Source organism: Opisthocomus hoazin, chromosome 8 (assembly GCF_030867145.1).
Source record: "Opisthocomus hoazin isolate bOpiHoa1 chromosome 8, bOpiHoa1.hap1, whole genome shotgun sequence".
In the NCBI taxonomy this organism is placed as follows: Eukaryota; Metazoa; Chordata; class Aves; order Opisthocomiformes; family Opisthocomidae; genus Opisthocomus; species Opisthocomus hoazin.
The window spans coordinates 3,551,510-3,570,294 of NC_134421.1; the positions used below are offsets into that span (position 1 = coordinate 3,551,510).

General features: G+C 51.3%; 1 protein-coding gene across 1 annotated transcript in view; it reads right to left on the bottom strand.

Moving 5' to 3' along the window:
• Positions 1–5,836: 5,836 nt before the first annotated feature.
• Positions 5,837–18,785, bottom strand: part of TMTC1 (transmembrane O-mannosyltransferase targeting cadherins 1) — a 163,444-nt gene continuing 150,495 nt past the window's right edge. Inside the window, 6 exon segments of the mRNA XM_075428669.1 lie at positions 5,837–11,792; positions 12,544–12,621; positions 14,269–14,391; positions 15,413–15,550; positions 15,679–15,823; positions 16,578–16,713. Coding sequence (XP_075284784.1) covers positions 11,652–11,792; positions 12,544–12,621; positions 14,269–14,391; positions 15,413–15,550; positions 15,679–15,823; positions 16,578–16,713 — 761 coding nt within the window. The 3' untranslated portion in view covers positions 5,837–11,651.

Consider the following 18,785-nt stretch of genomic DNA (forward strand, 5'->3'; position numbering starts at 1 on the left):
TGCCACTACCTGCACAGATTTTCAAGCTGCCGCCCATGCAGAGACTGGGTTTAGGGGTGAGGGAGATGGCAAATGCTGTTTGCCACAGGTGCCAATGTTAGCTCTGGCAACATGCAAACGAGTAGTACTTTTCTAAATAGAACCATGCCCCACCAAGTCACTCATAAAGCATTGTCCCACAGTCAGCGCTCTGTGCTTTTTCCACAAACCACCAGGCAAGGTAGCTTTCCGCTGTGGCAGGGAACCACGGAGGTACCCTCCCTACACACCACTGCAGCCTCTTTCTATACCATAAAACCCAGCAAATCCTCAGCTTGTGCGTGCCACAGAAGCTCTGCAGCTCCATTAGCTCACACCAGCCAGAGATCTCACCTCAACAATTAGATCAGCTCATTCCCTCCCACTTTGGTAGGGGGGTCAGCCTGGGAAGCTAGGCAAGAAGGACTTCTAGTCCAGCTTCCACTCCTGAGCAAGCAGCGTTCAACAACCTGAGGATGAAAGGGAGATGGCTCCTGCCTCTGCTCCTCCTTGCCCAGGAGGAAGGCAGCGCCCTGCAACACAGACCTGCCAGGGCTGCCCTCCAGGCACCAGCTCTCTCCCACCAACAATTCAAGAGAAGAATCCCAGTGGCAAAGCGTCCTCTGGGTTCTTTGGGTCAACAGGACAAACTCCACACTTCAGGCCTACACAAAAGACAGAAACAAGAGTGTTTTGCAGTGAGACCACCCCTCACACACTCAAATGCATCACCTCAGGCTCTTCTGGCAGGTAGGGAATGAATGAGACAAATCCCAGGTGTCACAGCTTTCCTGGCTGCAGCCTGAGCTCCAAGCTGCAGGCAATTACATGGAGACAAATGAAAACACATGGAAATTGCATTTCTTGATAAGAAGCTGCTGTGTGCAAAGCTGAGGTCTCCTATGAGGTACTTTCATGATGTGTGTGCACAGTCATAAAAAAATCAAATTTGGATTTCATCCAGTAGCCTAATTAATCTTAATAAAATGCACCTGAGACTTACAAAATTAAGTAACAAGTGCAACTGGTTACAGTGATGCCACCAGACTTTATTCAAAGTTTATTATTTCAAAGCCTCCTGAGCAAGTAATCATGAAAGATCTTGTCTCTGAACTGAGCTGGCCCAGTACTTGGTCTTTTGTCTGAAGCACATCACAAGGAGACAGAGCTTTCTCACACCACTTTTGGCACTGCAGAAGCAGAACTCTGGTGTGAGGAGTTGCAACTGGTTCCTTTTGCCTCTTAGAAATGTGGACAGTGAGCATGGGGAAGTTTGACTTGGAGCAGGGTCCAGCCAGGGGTGGCTGCCTCTGGTTACGTTTTAGATGCTTCATTGAACTGGGCAGTCTGAGATAAATTCGTGGCCATCACATTGATGTTCTCCAGGAACACCTGCCTCAGCCCTCACCCAGCAGCAAGTGATGCACCCACTGATGGGCCTGCCAGCCCCCACGCTGGGTGCAGGAGGAAGGGGTGTGCTGCTCCCCTTGGTCAGCTCCAAAACGCGATTATCACAGCAAAGCTCACACAGGAGGGGTGATCTCAGGTACCTGGGACACAAAGAAAAGGAACCAGTTGCAACTCCTCACACCAGAGCTCTGCTTCTCCGGGCTGGGTGGTTTCAGGAGTGGGGCAGCATCAAGCTTCTGGGTCATTTGTTGAGAGGAGGACAGCAGTCCTTCCTCCACTCCCTTCAGCTGGCCTGTGTCTGCACCAGCTACAAATCACTTTGTTAATCACTCCTGTCCAATGTGTTTCTTATGCCAATAAGGGGGGGTCCCCTGCCCCTCCCAAGCCAAGGCTGGGATAAGAGCTCAGTTCCCAGCCATGCAAACACAAGCAATAGAATGCTCATGATTTAGGAGGTACTCACACCATGTTTGCTCTGGCAAGAGCCTGGAATAACTCACTGGAGTCACCAGTAGACCGAGTCTGGATACAAAAGGTTGCCATCTATCACAACCACAACACCACCCCTCCAGGCCTCTCTAACTTTGGGTCCTGTGTACAGGCTTGAAGGCAATTCTACTTGCTTAACCTTCTCATTAGGCTGAAGGGCATTAGAAAGCCCACCAGTCTCTCACGCCACTTCACCCAAGCAGCAGTGAACTGAGGAGCCCACATCTTTCTGCTCTAGACGGACAGCCAACCACCCCAAGACCTCAGCAGCAGCAAGTGGGACTCACCCCACAAGGTTGTGGGGATCCTCACACAACTCCTGCAGCACTCCCGGCTGTAGAGGGGTTAACTGAGCTCCTTGCTGCCCTGCTCAGCCCAGATCATCTTTCTCTCTCTCTCCTTCCTTCCTTTTTTTTTTTTAATAGCATTTTATCACATTCCCAGGGCACACTCTGGCCTCAAAGCATTTGACTATAGCAGAAAGCTCAGTCACAAGATCAGGCACAATTTTCTAAACCATTGACCTGGACCAAGCGCTGCCTAGCTTTTCCAACAAGAGACTGTGGTGGTTTTTGCTATAGCAGCAAGTCTACTGGTGAAGTAGAAAATAAATAGACTTTATCAAGGGAGTAAATGATGGAGAAAGCACCATTCCCTTAGGTGGGGAGAGAAATAACATTAGCAACAGCAGGAGGACCAGCATCATACTGGAGCAGGGTGGGAGGAATGGAGATTAGCTGGTTGCCCCAGCTGGGCAGACCTTTTTAGCACTAGTTTCATTACCAGGAGTGACTGACTCTGAAGATCACCATTCTTCTGCCCAACTTGGCCCCCTTTGCAGGCTGCCCTGTGCTTATTTCCCCTCTCTTTCCTAAAAGCATCCCTAGGAAAGAAATATTCACAGGGATGTGGGAGCGGGCCAGACAGGGAGCCATAAATACAGTAGCCACTGCAGGAGGCTGTGCAAGAAGGATTTGAGAACATGCTGCCGTACATTGCTCTCCCAGACACTTTTTCTGACCTGACTACCCCAGAGTCACCAGTCAGCAAGCTCAGAGAGACCAAGCTGTTTCTCTTCCTCACACAGCCAAGGGACCAGCCCGCAGCTGAGCAGCCTGCCTGGGGAGCAGCTCGCTCGCCACAGCAGCCAAGGAGAGGGCTACAGGGAGCTGCACCTAGACAGAGAGGGTGAGCAAGGCTTCCAGACCCAGCACAGCTACAGCAAGGGCAGCCCAGAATCGCTCCCCAGGGGCAAGCACACCAAGCCCCGGCACGATTTGTGAAAACTGACTGGTGACATTCGCTTATTTGGTACCTTGCAAGAACAGCTAACACCAGTGCTCACTGCTGTAGCCCCCACAGCCCCCACCCCACGCACAGGACTCACCACAAGCAGGGACACCAGCAGCAGGAAGGACCCTACTCCCACCACGACCCAGGGAAAGCAGCCAGCTCCAGAGCCCAGGCTGTGCTCTGCTACACACAGGAGAAACAACAACCTTCCTCCTCCCACCTGATGAGCCCCTTTAATAGATGAGGGGCCAATCAGTCCTGGCAGGTGAGGCTGCCGGGATGCAGCTCAGGTGGGTTTGGAGGCTTTCCAGCCATGTCTTGCTGGGGGTCACCAGCTCCCCCAGCTCTCCTCTTTGCAGTTTGCTTTGCTCCAAAGGGAGAGTGGCAGAATCTGACGTGTGTGTCCCCCCCCCCCCCACCATTGCCACCGGCCCTGAGCTGCCTCAGCCCTTGTGGTTTCAAACCAATGTCACGGCTTTTGCAGAGGAGGGTTAGCCCAGGCAAGGGTGAGACCAGCCAAGTTCCTCGCCCCATGGTCTCTCCTCGCCCAGGCCGGCCGGGAGGAGTGTGTTTGTAAGGCACGGTGGTGTGTTTGCCTCTTCCTTCCCACTGAGCCACCAGTGCCCTGGCTGCCAAGAAGGCCAATGGGATCCTGGGGTGCATTAGGAGGAGTGTGGCCAGCAGGGCGAGGGAGGTTCTCCTCCCCCTCTGCTCTGCCCTGGTGAGGCCCCATCTGGAGTCCTGTGTCCAGTTCTGGGCTCCCCAGTTCAAGAAAGATGAGAAGCTGCTGGAGAGAGTCCAGCGGAGGGCTACGAGGATGAGGAGGGGACTGGAGCATCTCTCCTATGAGGAGAAGCTGAGGGAGCTGGGCTTGTTCAGCCTGGAGAAGAGAAGGCTGAGAGGGGACCTTAGAAATGCTTACAAATATCTGCAGGGTGGGTGTCAGGAGGACGGGGTCAGACTCTGTTCAGTGGTGCCCAGCGACAGGACAAGGGGCAACGGGCACAAACTGAAGCAGAGGAAGTTCCAGCTGAAGATGAGGAAGAACTTCTTCCCTCTGAGGGTGACGGAGCACTGGCACAGGCTGCTCAGGGAGGTTGTGGAGTCTCCTTCTCTGGAGATATTCCAGACCCGCCTGGACAAGGTCCTGTGCAGCCTGCTGTAGGTGACCCTGCTTCGGCAGGAGGGTTGGACTGGGTGACCCACAGAGGTCCCTTCCAACCCCTACTATTCTGTGATTCTGTGAAATATCTCAAGGGTGGGTGTCAGGAGGATGGGGCCAAGCTCTTTTCAGTGGTGCCCAGTGATAGGACAAGGGGCAATGAGCACAAACTGAAGCAGAGGAAGCTCCAGCTGAACATGAGGAAGAACTTCTTCTCTCTGAGGGTGATGGAGCCCTGGCACAGGCTGCCCAGGGAGGTTGTGGAGTCTCCTTCTCTGGAGATATTCAAGACGCGCCTGGACAAGGTCCTGTGCAGCCTGCTCTGGGTGACCCTGCTTTGGCAGGGGGGTTGGACTGGGTGACCCACAGAGGTCCCTTCCAACCCTGAACATTCTGTGATTCTGTAAAGCATGGAGCTGCCTTTTGGTCTTGGGCAAGGATCCGCGGTGCCCGCCGGGTGCTGCGGTGCTTGCAGGCACGCGGGGCCCCGTTGTCACCCCCGCAGAGCAGAACCTCCAGCCCACCTCGGGAGCTGTGGGGCCTGGGGTAGGCAAGCGGAAAGGCCCCTCTCTCTCCTGCGACAGTAACAACGCCGAAGTCCAACCATATCCGCGGGCAATGGAGGGAGACAAGACCACCATGCTGTATTCCTTGTTCTGCTGGAAGGGCAAAACCTGCCCGCTGCTCCACGGGGCCGGACCCGGGCCATGGCCTGGCCGTACGCCTTGTTTCTTCGTCAGTACAAACGAGTAGCTGGGCAGGGGGGCGTTGGGTAGCAGGCGCCATTGAGAAACCCTCCACTCTTGGGATCGGGGAGAACTTCAGGGTGTATGGGCTGACTGCAGAGCAAGCGTGCCGTTCCCTTTCACGCTTCAGAGGGGTTTGCACACACCAAGATGGCAGGACACACTATGGCTTGTGTTCAGGGCTTCTGAGTCTCCTTCTGGTCCATTTTCAGGAGAGGTGTTTTATCACCGTCACGATCCCCTGAGTAAACCCAGGCCCCGGGAGCAGGCAGGAACATCTGGGAATGTCTGCCAGGAAGGAGGGAATTAGAATAAAGCTAGTTTCTTTCTAATTTCTGTTCTGTTCTTCTCTTTGCATGCTGTAGACTTGACACATTCCTGACATATATGTATATATACATATAAAGCCTGACATGAAGAGCTTATGTCAGTATAACATGTCCAATCATCAAGACCGTGTAAGTATCAGCCCTCATCCTTTCTCACTTTCAGGCTCCAAAAAATACCTGCTCCAATACGTTTATATGGCCAGACTCAAATATATGTGCCGCATAGCTGCTCCTCCATGACCAGTAACTGGGGCTCCTTGGGCTGTAAAATGTTTAAGTCAAGTGGAGGAAGAAAGTTTGGCCCTTCCACCTCCAGAAGAACTTCTTCATGGTTGGTCCTAAGGAACAGACTGACCCTATAGCCAAGAAAACAAAACCAGACACGGCACTTAATTTTCTTACTTTTTATATAAAATAGACATTTACATACATTTTCTTTTGCAAAGACTTTGAGCATAACTCCTTTATGTGAAATCTAGCCATAAACCCCACAGTGAACAAAGCAAAGACTTTGCAAGTTCCTGTACCGCTGACATACATCCAGCTGCTTGCTAAGTGCAAACTGATTTTTAAAAGATTTCTAATCCATGGGCTGTATTCTTGCTTTTTTAAAATAGAGATGCACAACTGATTAAAAAAAAACCCCACCTTAGATACAGAAATAAGAACCATATGAACAACAGGCAACGCCAGCAGCTCCCGCATGAGAGGACCAGGCAGCGCGACACCCGCTTCAGGCAGAGATTTCTACAGGAACACAGCTGTAGAAGCCCTAACTTTTACAGAGGATCCCACTGGGAGTATTTTCCAGGAGAAAAAACTTTCAGCAAGTCAGTACAGACATGGCAATGAGCTTTTGCACAAAGTTGTCGAGATTACCTGAAGCAGCTTTGCCACACTGAAACACTAGTGAATGCCAAGCACTTTTTTTTTCTTTTTTTCTTTTTTTTCAATATTTTTTTGCCGCTGGGTTTTAATCTACATGAAAGCAAAATGGTGCATTTTGAAACTGCTGGCAAGAGACTGAATGTTGGGGGGAAAAAAACCCTCTCAGGGCTATTTTTTTTCCAAAGATTGTGCATAATTACATATACGAAAGCTAGAAATTGAGCACTTGGTCAACTTCATCACAGACAGATTGAGGAGACTGAAGCGCACACCAACTGTTTCACCGAGCTGGAGGACAAGTGGGGCAAAAGATCCTACAATTACATTCCAAATGGCCTAATTATTAAAATTAGAATTACAATAATCCTCCTTTACCAAATATTGTACACTATATTTGGCCTGGTTTGTGTAACTGTTGAAAAGCTTTCTTGAGATAATTTTAGGGGTGTCCAGCCTCCCCTGCAAGTTCAGCTCTTTATTTTGGATTTTTTTGACTTTTAGACTTCTTCCACCCATGCGCGTGCACGCACACCCCCCCCATCCTCGCTGAGATCTCTGGAACGAAGGCCATTTGCACTGCTGCACTCACTCGCTGTTTGGCCAAAACAAGTTGCCTGCACATTTGTAGGAAAATCTATTTGAGGAGTCCAGGAGAGAGAGAAAGCCCCCCCCCTAATGCACCATTTATCCCAGGGGATGGAACGGGAATGGAAGCAAAGAATGCTGGACTTCAAATGAGCAAGAAAATAAAACGAAATCCTTCAGTTGAAAAAAGTATTCATGGGAAAAGGAAAAAGCAACACAATTGTTGTGTTTTTCATTTAGGATTCAGACGCACAGTGAGTACAGAAGAGCCCCGTCTAACCGGCTTTGCGTTAATTCTTTAATATTGGTGAGCACTGAGGTTTAGCCAACGCAGCTCGCAGAGGGAGCGAACTCTCCCTCGCCAGACAGAGCTTCAGCCATTCATTAATTTGTAATCTCTGCTAACCACGCCGAGTTGGCAGAAAACAACGTATTTAGAACGCATCATTTTAGAAGCTGTGCAATGCTAGACGCAGAGGCCATTTCCTATGATTAATTAGAATAATATCCAGTTTATCACAAGGTAAGTCGCTCTATTTATCTTCCACAATAGCATTCCGTTTTGGTGGAGGGAACCCATTTCATATCGTAGTCCATTCTTCTTCGCCTGCAATAAACCTTTCACAAGATTAATGTCCTGAACAAACACAGCATTTCAGCCTGGATTGCCAACAACACAGGGAATCGGCTCAGAAGTTCACAAGGGTTTAGCTGCTTCGGTAGCTCATGGCCTGAATCGTTCTCCAAGTACCCGGCCAGTTTACAGACCGTCACCCTGTGTAGATGGGGTATGAAGCGCTGGTTCAGGAAAGCTGGGTTCATTGCTGAGCCCTCCTCTCTCTCTAGCTACCGTCAGCCCGGCTCCAAAATGTGGAGAATCGGCCTTTTGGCATCTAAACATAACCTGGTGCAACTGGGATTAAACTCTGTGGGTATGTTACCTGCGTAATTACAGAATCACAGCATCACAGCATGGTCGGGGTTGGAAGGGACCTCTGTGGGTCACCCGGTCCAACCCCCCTGCCGAAGCAGGGTCACCCACAGCAGGCTGCACAGGACCTTGTCCAGGCGGGTCTGGAATATCTCCAGAGAAGGAGACTCCACAGCCTCCCTGGGCAGCCTGGGCCAGGGCTCCGTCACCCTCAGAGGGAAGAAGTTCTTCCTCATCTTCATCTGGAACTTCCTCTGCTTCAGTTTGTGCCCGTTGCCCCTTGTCCTGTCGCTGGGCACCACTGAAAAGAGCTTGGCCCCATCCTCCTGACACCCACCCTGCAGATATTTAGAAGCATTTCTAAGGTCCCCTCTCAGCCTTCTCTTCTCCAGGCTGAACAAGCCCAGCTCCCTCAGCCTCTCCTCGTAGCAGAGATGCTCCAGTCCCCTTCTCATCCTCGTAGCCCCGTGCTGGACTCTCTCCAGTAGCTCCTCATCTTTCTTGAACTGGGGAGCCCAGAACTGGACACAGTACTCCAGATGGGGCCTCACCAGGGCAGAGCAGAGGGGGAGGAGACCCTCCCTCGACCTGCTGGCCACACTCCTCTTGAGGCACCCCAGGATCCCATTGGCCTTCTTGGCAGCCAGGGCACGCTGCTGGCTCATGGTCAACCTGTCGTCCACCAGGACACGCAGGCAAGTGGATGAACATACGCCATGCCTTCCAGCCAAACGGCCTCCCTCGCCGGGAGGATGGTCTCATCTTTCTACATCACTCTGCAAGTGAGACAGTGTCGCAAAAATGGCAATCCTTCTCCAGGGTCTGGGAGGGGGGCACCCAAAGCTATGTTATACTTCTACATGTGCACTGCTTTGAGGAGGTCAAGATGGCTTTGATCAGGTTGTAGGACAAGAACGAGACAATCATTTCTACCAGGTCTCTCAGGAAAGACAAACTAAGATTTCAGCTGAAGCTAAAAACACAAAACCAAGTCATTCCCCTCACAAAGCACTGCTATAAAAAATACAACTTCTTTTATATTTCAAAAAATATGTTTCATTGGCCACAATTTAAAGCCACGCTGCTGCGTGGCTCGTAGAATATATAGTATTTATTTAATATATCTTTATGAGACGAAGTTTATAGCTGATACACATTTTTAAATGAGACGTATCTCCCCCCACCCCTATCCCCCACGCTTTGGGCAGCCATCGGAGCACCCTGCAGACGCCTGCTGCGTGGGGGCTTTGCAGGGCACCGGTCGGGGGCTGCGGGCAGGCAGCCAGCCTGGGCATGTGGGGCTTCGCTGAAGGTGCCCCGAAGGCAGGCTTGCTTTGGGGAGGGGCAGAGAGCTTCATGGTCCAGGTACCTCTGAATACCTCAGTAAGGAACCACCTACCAGCTTTGCAATGCGTGGTGGGGAACCAACTGCTCTCAGAGGCCATTTAAGCTCTGGTTTCCCCATCCCACGGGACTCTGCTGGCACGACCCCATCTCCTCCCGGCCACCCCGGCAGTGCCAGGGCTGTGCAACGCTACTCCGTGCACGGCATCAAGCAGAGCGCCTGCGCTGGGCACCTGCCGAAACGTCAGGTCAGCAAGTCCACAGCCATAAAAGTCATGTGAAAAGGCAAGGAAGGGTTCCTGACCCAGCCCCAGGACCTCAAACCTGCCCTCAGCCCCGGAAAGCAAAGTAGGCTGCTTGGGCTGCGCGGAGAAGGAAAATGCACCAGCAAAAGACTTGCTTATTTTGGACCCAGCTGCTCCCTTGGGAAGCTGGTTCGAAGGGAGAGAGACCAAAGACGTGTCACCACCTTCTCCCCACGATGGTCTCTCCCTCCCACCTTTGCCCAGCTGTAGGCACTGGCCGGTCTCCTTGGCCAGTGGGGACCAGTACCTCCCAAGTCCAGCCTCATCTCGGTGGGCGCACAGCCATGGCTCTAGTAGGTCCACAAGCCCCGCCGGGGCAGACATCTGCACCAACCTGGACTCCGACCTCCAAACACAGTTGGAGTCTCGTTAATAATTTGTCGGTAATTTTTTGTAACGTTTGACCAGCAGTAGTGGCCAGACACTCAGCTTTTCAGGCGAAGCCAGCGGAGCCACCAGCGCACAGCACGCTGAGCAAATTTGGAGCTTGACGAGGCGCCATGGCCAGCACCAACGAAACCCAAGCGCCACATGGGTCACTGCCACACAGGCTTTTCCTGACAGATGGGTCTCAAGGCGTCGCATACCTCACCTGAACTGTCCTTTACTAAGAATGCCAAACCGTGGGCTGCTCTTCTGCAGGGACTGGCCACCATCAAGCTCAAACATAACAACTTTTATGGCAGTTTCCTGCTGCAAGAGGAACAAACTGATGACATACCCTGATGCCCAAACCCAAAGGCAGTGGCACCGAGCGTGATGCCACCAATGCCCTCCATGAACCGATACAAGCCCTGAGGGACGCAGCAGAAGTGCTGTCACTGCAGTGGCAGTTTGGTCCCACGTGCTCTGCAGCACATTTGCTTTAGACACATCCTTTGGGGGAATTCTTCAAGCATGCCTCAGCGGTCCTGCGTTTTTCGAACCTCAGACAACACAAGTCACAACGTGCAGCCATGTGACCAGCTGTGAAGGATACTGCCCGATTCGTATAAAACAGAGAAAATATATTAATTATTTGATTATTATAAGTTAAATAAATAAAGCTCAAAAATAAAAGCCCCCATTCTGAAGAGAATTTGTTTTCCCACTTCAGTATTTAAAAATATAGATTTATGACTGCTCAGCTACAGGTCATTTTCTGTATCTTTTGGGGGAGGGGGTGAGAACACTTTGACAAAGTGTTTTGTCACTGTTATCACCCTGATAAATGGGCTTTGCCCTTGCACACCCATAAAAAAGCCTCCTTAGTAACTTTCCAGGCTACGAAACCATCCCTAACCTCTCTGTGACTTTACCTGCTATATTGATCAGACTGGTTGATTGTTTGGTTTTTTTTTTACTGGGGACTGGACAGGACAAGTAATCCTAGAGCTGCCCAATGCCTTTGGGTGCTTCCAGTTTTTTCAGAGTAATAATTATTTGGCCTAGAGGGAGAGGGCAAAGAGTAAAGCCATGTGATATTTGACAGTCCCGACATCATGAACCTGAATTATTACAAAATGACTACCATCTTATGAGTAAAACATTCAGCTGAGGTCGTCCCTCAAGGATCATTTGTCCTACTTGTAGAATCATCCTTCTAGGGTGATATTCAGACACTGTTTTCCCTTTCTTTAGAATAATTTTCAAGTCACATTTAGAGCTGTAAAAGTGGTCACCATCTCCTCAGCATTAACCCCTTGAAACCCTTTATGTGACCATTATGACCAGGAAATGGCTCAGAAGGACCTGGCAGCACTTGCAATGAAGCCCATCAGTGGTACTTCACATGGATGAGGCGAGCCTGTGATGAGTAACAGGAGGTGCTACTTCACCCCTGCCGCAGTGGATGAGTGCTTTGTCTCCACGGTTTCCCCAGTGACAATCAAGACATTGAAGGTACATGTCCCACCCACACTCCTGGTGTGATTAAAATGGGTTCAGCCTAAACATAAATCTTGATCAAAGGAAGGTTTTCATCCATTCTCCAGCACATCCCACATGAGCTGAGTTTCTCCTGCAACTTTGGTCAAACGTAAGCATGCATTTAAAATTTGCCTTCCGTAATTCTGAGTCCTATCCAAGTTCCTCCACCATCGCTTTGAGCAATGGGCTTCCACCGTACTCTTCTCCAAGGGGCGTGAGTTTCTTTCCACTGGTGACTGAATGCTATGTCTGGTCTTTCTCCTGGACTTCCTGAAACCGTTTCTCCAAGCGATCCAGTTTGGCCAGATTCTCCTTCAACAACTTGCTGTTTGGAACCAGCTGTAAGGCTTTCTCATAGTAGCCACGGGCAGTGACGTAGCTCCCCTACAAAGAAAACGAGCGACAGATCTCATTCGCATTCCCTGACGCAGAAAGTTCTTCCCTTGGGAATGGTAAAGACCGCAGCACAAAGCAAAAAGAGCTTATAAAAGCTGATATTGTTAGGTAACGGGAATACGTCCTCATTAAGAGATGGATCACCGAGTGACGTTAGCCTAAATTTGATCAAATACACGTGTAAGAAGTAGATTTACATTTTTCCGTTATGTTGTACCAGAAGAGTTAAATTTTACTCAGCAGTAGGATAGCTTGAGGATATCACACAATGTGACTCCTTAAGACCCAAATCATAATGATATGCTAAAGTATTCAAAAAGACAAACAACCACAGGATGGGCTGTCTTTTTCCATAATTTTATGCCAGTATTCTGCATTAGACTTCTTTATTAAATTAATTAGGTAGAGAGGAATCTTAAAACTCGACTCGGGATGACATTTTTCCGAGGTAGGTCAACAACTGAAGCGGGAAAATTTGAGAGATGAGCAGGTTGTTCCTTGCAGCCTGCCCTCTTACGAATATGGGATTTACATTACAGGATACATATTCACAAGCAAGCCGGCTGGGAAATTCTAGCTGGGGTAGACAGACTTTCCTCTTTTTCAGACAAAACATGTCAGGGTCATTCTCTGTTCACAAACATGTGGCTCTTGGCAGTCTGAAACAAATTCAGCTTTCTGGCCTGAGTAGTAGTAGTCTCTGCAGATGACAGCTTAAGGAAACACAAAATTGTCATACCTTGATGTGCTCAATGCCTCCCATATTCATCCAGGCCTGTGCTTGGTCTGGGTTGAGCTCCACAGCCCGTTTATAGCTCTACATAAATATGAAACATTTTTAGGTTAAGAGTCTGACTCTGCAAACAAAACCAGTGCTGGAAAGGAAAGAGAAATTAAGTTTTTTCTCCTTCAGAATCCATCTAAAATACAATTTTGAATTCTTCTCACGTACAATGCACACGCTGAATTTCAGTTTCTTTACAGCAGAGACAACATAACATACTGCTTCATGGCTGAGCTCATCTCGCAGGTTTTCCCTGCCCACGGCACCGCACAAGGAGCCTCACCAACCCCTGTGACCCTCTCCCTGCCACCCTGCACGACTGGGGTCTCCTGCAGGTCAGGGTCATTTCCCTGGGCAGGCACCTGCCAACCACAAGCCATGTGTGGACTGTGATGCTCCTTATCTGCAAGGCTTTAATTCAGAGCTGGCAGCAGACTACGGTACAGCCACCTGCGTGGAGGTTTCACCAGGACCTGAGGGCAGTGCTACCCCTCCCCATTGCTTCTGCCAGCAGGACGAGGGAGGTTCTCCTTCCCCTCTACACTGCCCTGGTGAGGCCTCATCTGGAGTACTGTGTCCAGTTCTGGGCTCCCCAGTTCAAGAAAGATGAAGAGCTACTGGAGAGAGTCCAGCGGAGGGCTACGAGGATGGTGAGGGGACTGGAACATCTCCCCTACGAGGAGAGGCTGAGGGAACTGGGCTTGTTCAGCCTGAAGAAGAGAAGGCTGAGAGGGGACCTTAGAAATGCCTACAAATATCTGAAGGGTGGGTGTCAGGAGGATGGGGCCAAGCTCTTTTCAATGGTGCCCAGTGACAGGACAAGGGGCAATGAGCACAAACTGAAGCAGAGGAAGCTCCAGCTGAACATGAGGAAGAACTTCTTCCCTCTGAGGGTGACGGAGCACTGGAACAGGCTGCCCAGGGAGGTTGTGGAGTCTCCTTCTCTGGAGATATTCAAGACCCGCCTGGACAAGGTCCTGTGCAGCCTACTGTAGGTGACCCTGCTTCGGCAGGGGGGTTGGACTAGATGACCCACAGAGGTCCCTTCCAACCCCTACTATTCTGTGATTCTGTGATTCTGTGACTCTCAAACAGCCCCGTTTTTATCATGTCACAAGAGGAAAGGATTCAAATCGTGATTAAAGCTCTCTAGAGATGCTGTGAATATTCAGAACTATCCCAATAACATAATTTTATTTCTGTGCTGTTATTCAGCATCAACATAATTTCTGAACCATCCAGCCCCCTGCTCCAAAGGATAAGCCAATCTCTCAGCTGTTAAGTAATGATGTGAGATATAATGACATGGTTGGCTCTCACAGGTCCCCAAACTTCCATCTGAGCCACCTGGAGTTGGCCATCGCCAGCAAGAGGGGCTGGGGCTGGATGGACCAAGGGTCTGGTCAGTGAGAAAAGGCCTAGGTTCCTCCACAGTCCCACCACGACTCTGTAATCCACCTCTGAGAGCAGGGAGCTGTATTTCCACCCAGCAATGAGGAAAAAAAGTTGCAACAAAGTCTGGCAAAGTTAGCTGCCCCATAGCTTTAGCTGTTCCACTGGTGAACTGCTGAGCTCCCAAGGCCAACAGCCAGGTTGCGTGCACCAGGGAGTATTAGACACAATGAGCTAACTCTGTCTTTTCACCTGTAAAACTGCCCATGGGGCTTAGAGCAGTCTTACCTCAAAAGCCTTGTCAAGAAGATTCTGTTCTCTTAGCTGGTTCCCTTTAGTGAAAAAGAGCTCTGATAAGACTTTTGGATCCTTTGGTTTTAGCTGCAGAGCTTTTTCTATAGCTCCAAGTGCCTGTGAAAAAGCAAGAGAACATTGCGTTACCGTGTTCTGCGCCTTTCCGCTTCTCACGCTCTCCTCACCACTAGGGCCTTCAAGCACAGTTAACCATGAGCCAGCAGTGTGCCCTGGCTGCCAAGAAAGCCAATGGAATCCTGGGGTGCATCAAGAAGAGTGTGGCCAGCAGGACGAGGGAGGTTCTCCTTCCCCTCTACACTTCCCTGGTGAGGCCCCATCTGGAGTACTGTGTCCAGTTCTGGGCTCCCCAGTTCAAGAAAGATGAGGAGCTACTGGAGAGAGTCCAGCGGAGGGCTACGAGGATGATGAGGGGACTGGAGCATCTCCCCTACGAGGAGAGGCTGAGGGAGCTGGGCTTGTTCAGCCTGGAGAAGAGAAGGCTGCGAGGGGACCTAATAAATGCTTATAAATATCTGAAGGGTGGGCGTCAGGAGGATGGGGCCAAGCTCTTTTCAGTGGTGCCCAGTGACAGGACAAGGGGCAATGGGCACAAACTGAAGCAGAGGAAGTTCCAGCTGAACAGGAGGAAGAACTTCTTCCCTCTGAGGGTGACGGAGCCCTGGCACAGGCTGCCCAGGGAGGCTGTGGAGTCTCCTTCTCTGGAGATATTCAAGCCCCACCTGGACAAGGTCCTGTGCAGCCTGCTCTGGGTGACCCTGCTTCGGCAGGGGGTTGGACTGGGTGACCCACAGAGGTCCCTTCCAACCCCTACTATTCTGTGATTCTGTGATTCCCTTCTTTGCCCCACACTGCTAAGACATGTTATGGCAAGAGTTTTTTAGATGCCTGCGGCTGGTGGGCAGTGGGGCTGACAGCAGCAGGAGCAGTAAGTGATAAGTAAACCACACTGCTTAGCTTCAGTCCCGGTACCTAGACAAACCGAAAGTTTTAGTGAAAAAATAGAAATCTACGGGATGTGTGCTAATGCACGCGATGTCTCTGGAGAGGTGGAATGTAAAACTCAACCTGAAAGATGCGTGTCAGCCCTCGGGACAAGGGTACCCCGTGGCCACGGTACCTTGGCATAGTGCTCCTGCTTGCTGTAGATGGCTGACAGAAGGCGGTAGCACTCCAGACATTCCACATCCTCGCTGAGTATATGGTTCGTCATCTTCTCAGCTTCCTTCGTCCGCCCCATCATTGCTAAAACCTGAGCCTACGGAGCCACATGATAAAGGGTTACGATCTTCAAAATCTCAGATCTCCTTCACAAACGATCCTGCGCCCAGCACCTGGTGCTCCACGTTTGTGGCCCTGCCCTGGCCGCGCTCGCCCCACACTCACCAGCGCCAGTCGGACCTCTTTGTTCGAAGGCTGCAGCGACGCCGCTTCCCTGTAAACCTGCAAGGCTTCTTCATACCGCCCTGTGTTGTAATACAGAGCCCCCAGCGGGGACAGGACTTCAGCCTTCCGGGAGACCTTCAGGGCCCTGGAGTTGGGGAACAAGAGATGCTTCCAGGTGGTGTGGGGATCAAAGCCGAAGAGCGACACGTGGCTGGCGCTGGGATGGAGCAGAGAAGCTCCGCATGGCACGCTCAACCCATCCCAGGGAGCACAAATTTAAGGTCCCAGGGAGGTAGGAGAGTGCCCACCGCAGCAACCCCTCTGGCCGCCTGCAGCAGGGGTGGGGATGGCTGACGGTGGCAGAACCTGGGGAGCGGGAGCACAAATTTGGATGCCAAAAAGGCACCAAAACCCCCCCCCCCCCAAGCCCACCCTGCTGCACAGTCGGTGTCAGAGCCTTCGTTCTGGGAAGGGCTGGAGTTCCTGACGGTGCCAAGGTTTTGGTGCTGGGCTGTGCAACAGTTATGGCTGTTACTGGTGTAGCACCCAGAGACCAGCTTCAAGCAGGGTGGGAGTCGTGCTAACAAGCTGCTCATGCCACCAAGAAACCTTCAAATTTCTCGTTAGAGTAACTCCCCAGCCAAAAGCAGCAGCGTGTCCATCCTGGGGGCTTGGGAACAGTCCAGGGAAGCCAACACCACCCGAGTCCATCCTGCCTCTCCAAGCACTCCCCAGAAATAGCCAAATAAGCACAGGTAGATGTGGTTTCAAAAGGATGGAGAAGGAAGGGAGGAAAACCCAAATAGGCACCGACAGACTCACATATCAGAAGCTCTTTAGCAGAGACAAGCCGTACAGGCGAAGGAAGGAAACCTCTGTCTCCTATCCCAAATTCTTACCGCTTGTACCACGCTTCGGCCTCTTTGTTCTGCCCCAGGGAGCGGTGAAGCCTGCCCAGGTTCACCATGGCCACGTGGTGAGCAGGGCTCAGGTGGATGGCCTGCCTGTAGTGGGACACAGCTCGCTCGGGAGCCCCTGGAGAGCAGAACAACTGTTAAACGGGAGCCTCAGAAAAATCCTTTTGCAAATTCAGCACAGAATCACAGAATGTTTGGGGTTGGAAGGGACCTCTGTGGGTCATCCAGTCCAACCCCCCTGCCGAAGCAGGGTCACCCAGAGCAGGCTGCACAGGACCTTGTCCAGGCAGGGCTTGAATATCTCCAGAGAAGGAGACTCCACAACCTCCCTGGGCAGCCTGTGCCAGGGCTCCGTCACCCTCAGAGGGAAGAAGTTCTTCCTCATGTTCAGCTGGAACTTCCTCTGTCTCAATTTGTAACAGCAGCAATGCTCTGCGTTTTCTTTCATCTGCTGCTCTATGCGCGGCAACCATTCTGAGAACGAGATCCCACCTCAGCCTTTTGAGATGAAAATTGCTGTCCAGACTAAGATTTAAGACCCACTATCCAGAGACGATCCTGAGAAACAGATTTTCTAGAGGTGGGATTTTGCAAGTGGAGGGTACAGTCACCAGAAGACTCCTCCGATCATGCTGGGGGGGCCACAACCCTCATGCTAAGGACAGAGCCCACCCCAGAGAGAGGCTGGGGCACAGGTCCCACACCCTGGCTCACTGGAGAGACGGGCAACGGAGACATGGAGAACAAGCCACTTGGTATTCCCCACAACCCCACCAGCGCTGCCAACGGTTTCCACTCCTTCCCAGCGGTCACTATTCCCTCCACCCCCGCGGCGCTGGCCCTGCTCCGCGCGTGGCTCTGCGGGACTGGGAGCTGCCCACCCTCGGGGCAATCAATCCCGGACCGGAGGTTGTGCAGGTGCCGGTTCTGGAGGGCGCAGGCAGGGCCTGACGTCACCCAGTGCCGCTGCAAAACACGGCACCGCACGAAAAGAAAGGTGCCAGGCCACCAGCCCAAATTGTGTGGGTTTCTTTACGTAAATCATGGCTTTCCTCAAGAGGGATCTGGCAGTGCTTTCTGCTAAATAAACTAACGGGGCACAGGTTCCAGCACTTCAGCAATGCAAATATCATATTTTTAACCCCGGAGCTCGTTTAATTGGTTTGCACGCTCTAGACCAGACAATCTCCTGATGAAAAGCAACGCTCACGGAGCTTTCTCCACCAACAAAGCTTCTGAGCATCGGCATTTTTTAAGCCAAATCACTTCACAGTGTATTTAATTCCATTTCTAGCTGGAAAGCAGAACTTGAAAACAGCCTGCGCGTGTTGGGGCACTGAACATATGCTGCTGTGGAAATTTTAGCTTCAGAGCTTTTCAGATCTAGTTGGGTTTTCCTGAGACTGTCTGTGCGATAGAGAAGTAGCACTGACACTTCTCAGCATCTCCTTTACAGGAGGGATGTCTGCAGGGAGTTTTTGAAGCACTTCAGTTTCATCCACGGCCAACAACAGATCTTTCAGAGGAGGACTTTTCCAAAACACCCAGCGGCAGCCTTGATCTCCTCCCACCGCTGAGCAGGCAGATGTTTTGGAAAATCGCATCCTGAGAAGCCGCTGGGCACGCGCCTCGGTCCCTAAGCCAGGCAGTGCCTCCGCTGCTCAGCACACAGGGTACCGCGCATCGTTAAGCGAGACGCACGGAGCGTCTACGACCACTGCAGAGCTGCCTGGAGCTACGGCTCCCCAGAGTCGACCCTTGCTGGAGGCTCGTTGCACAAAATCCTGCCAGTGACTTGGCGCGGCGCTTCACGGCATCTCCCGGCGCGCGCCGGGGCAGAGCTCGCCACCAGCCACGTCCTTCACGCCTTGGCGTGGCTCCAGGAGGGTTATTTGCACATCACGCCTGAAGTACCAAAAGTCAGCGGGGTTTTCTTCCTGTTGTTTGTGTGGAGGGAAGTGCAGGAGTAAACCAGGAAAAATGAGTTTTGACTTTGGCAGAATACGTAAGTGTAAAAAAACAGAAAGCGCGCTGCACTGTGTTTGAACCACAGCTTTTGGCAGGAATAGCGCAGCGTATCTGGGTTGGGAAGCAGAGATGAGTACAGCCTCAGAGTGAAATCACTGAGGAATTTTTATTATTCGCAAGCTTTAATTTTGCCAGGGCACAAATTCAGAACCTCAACCTCTC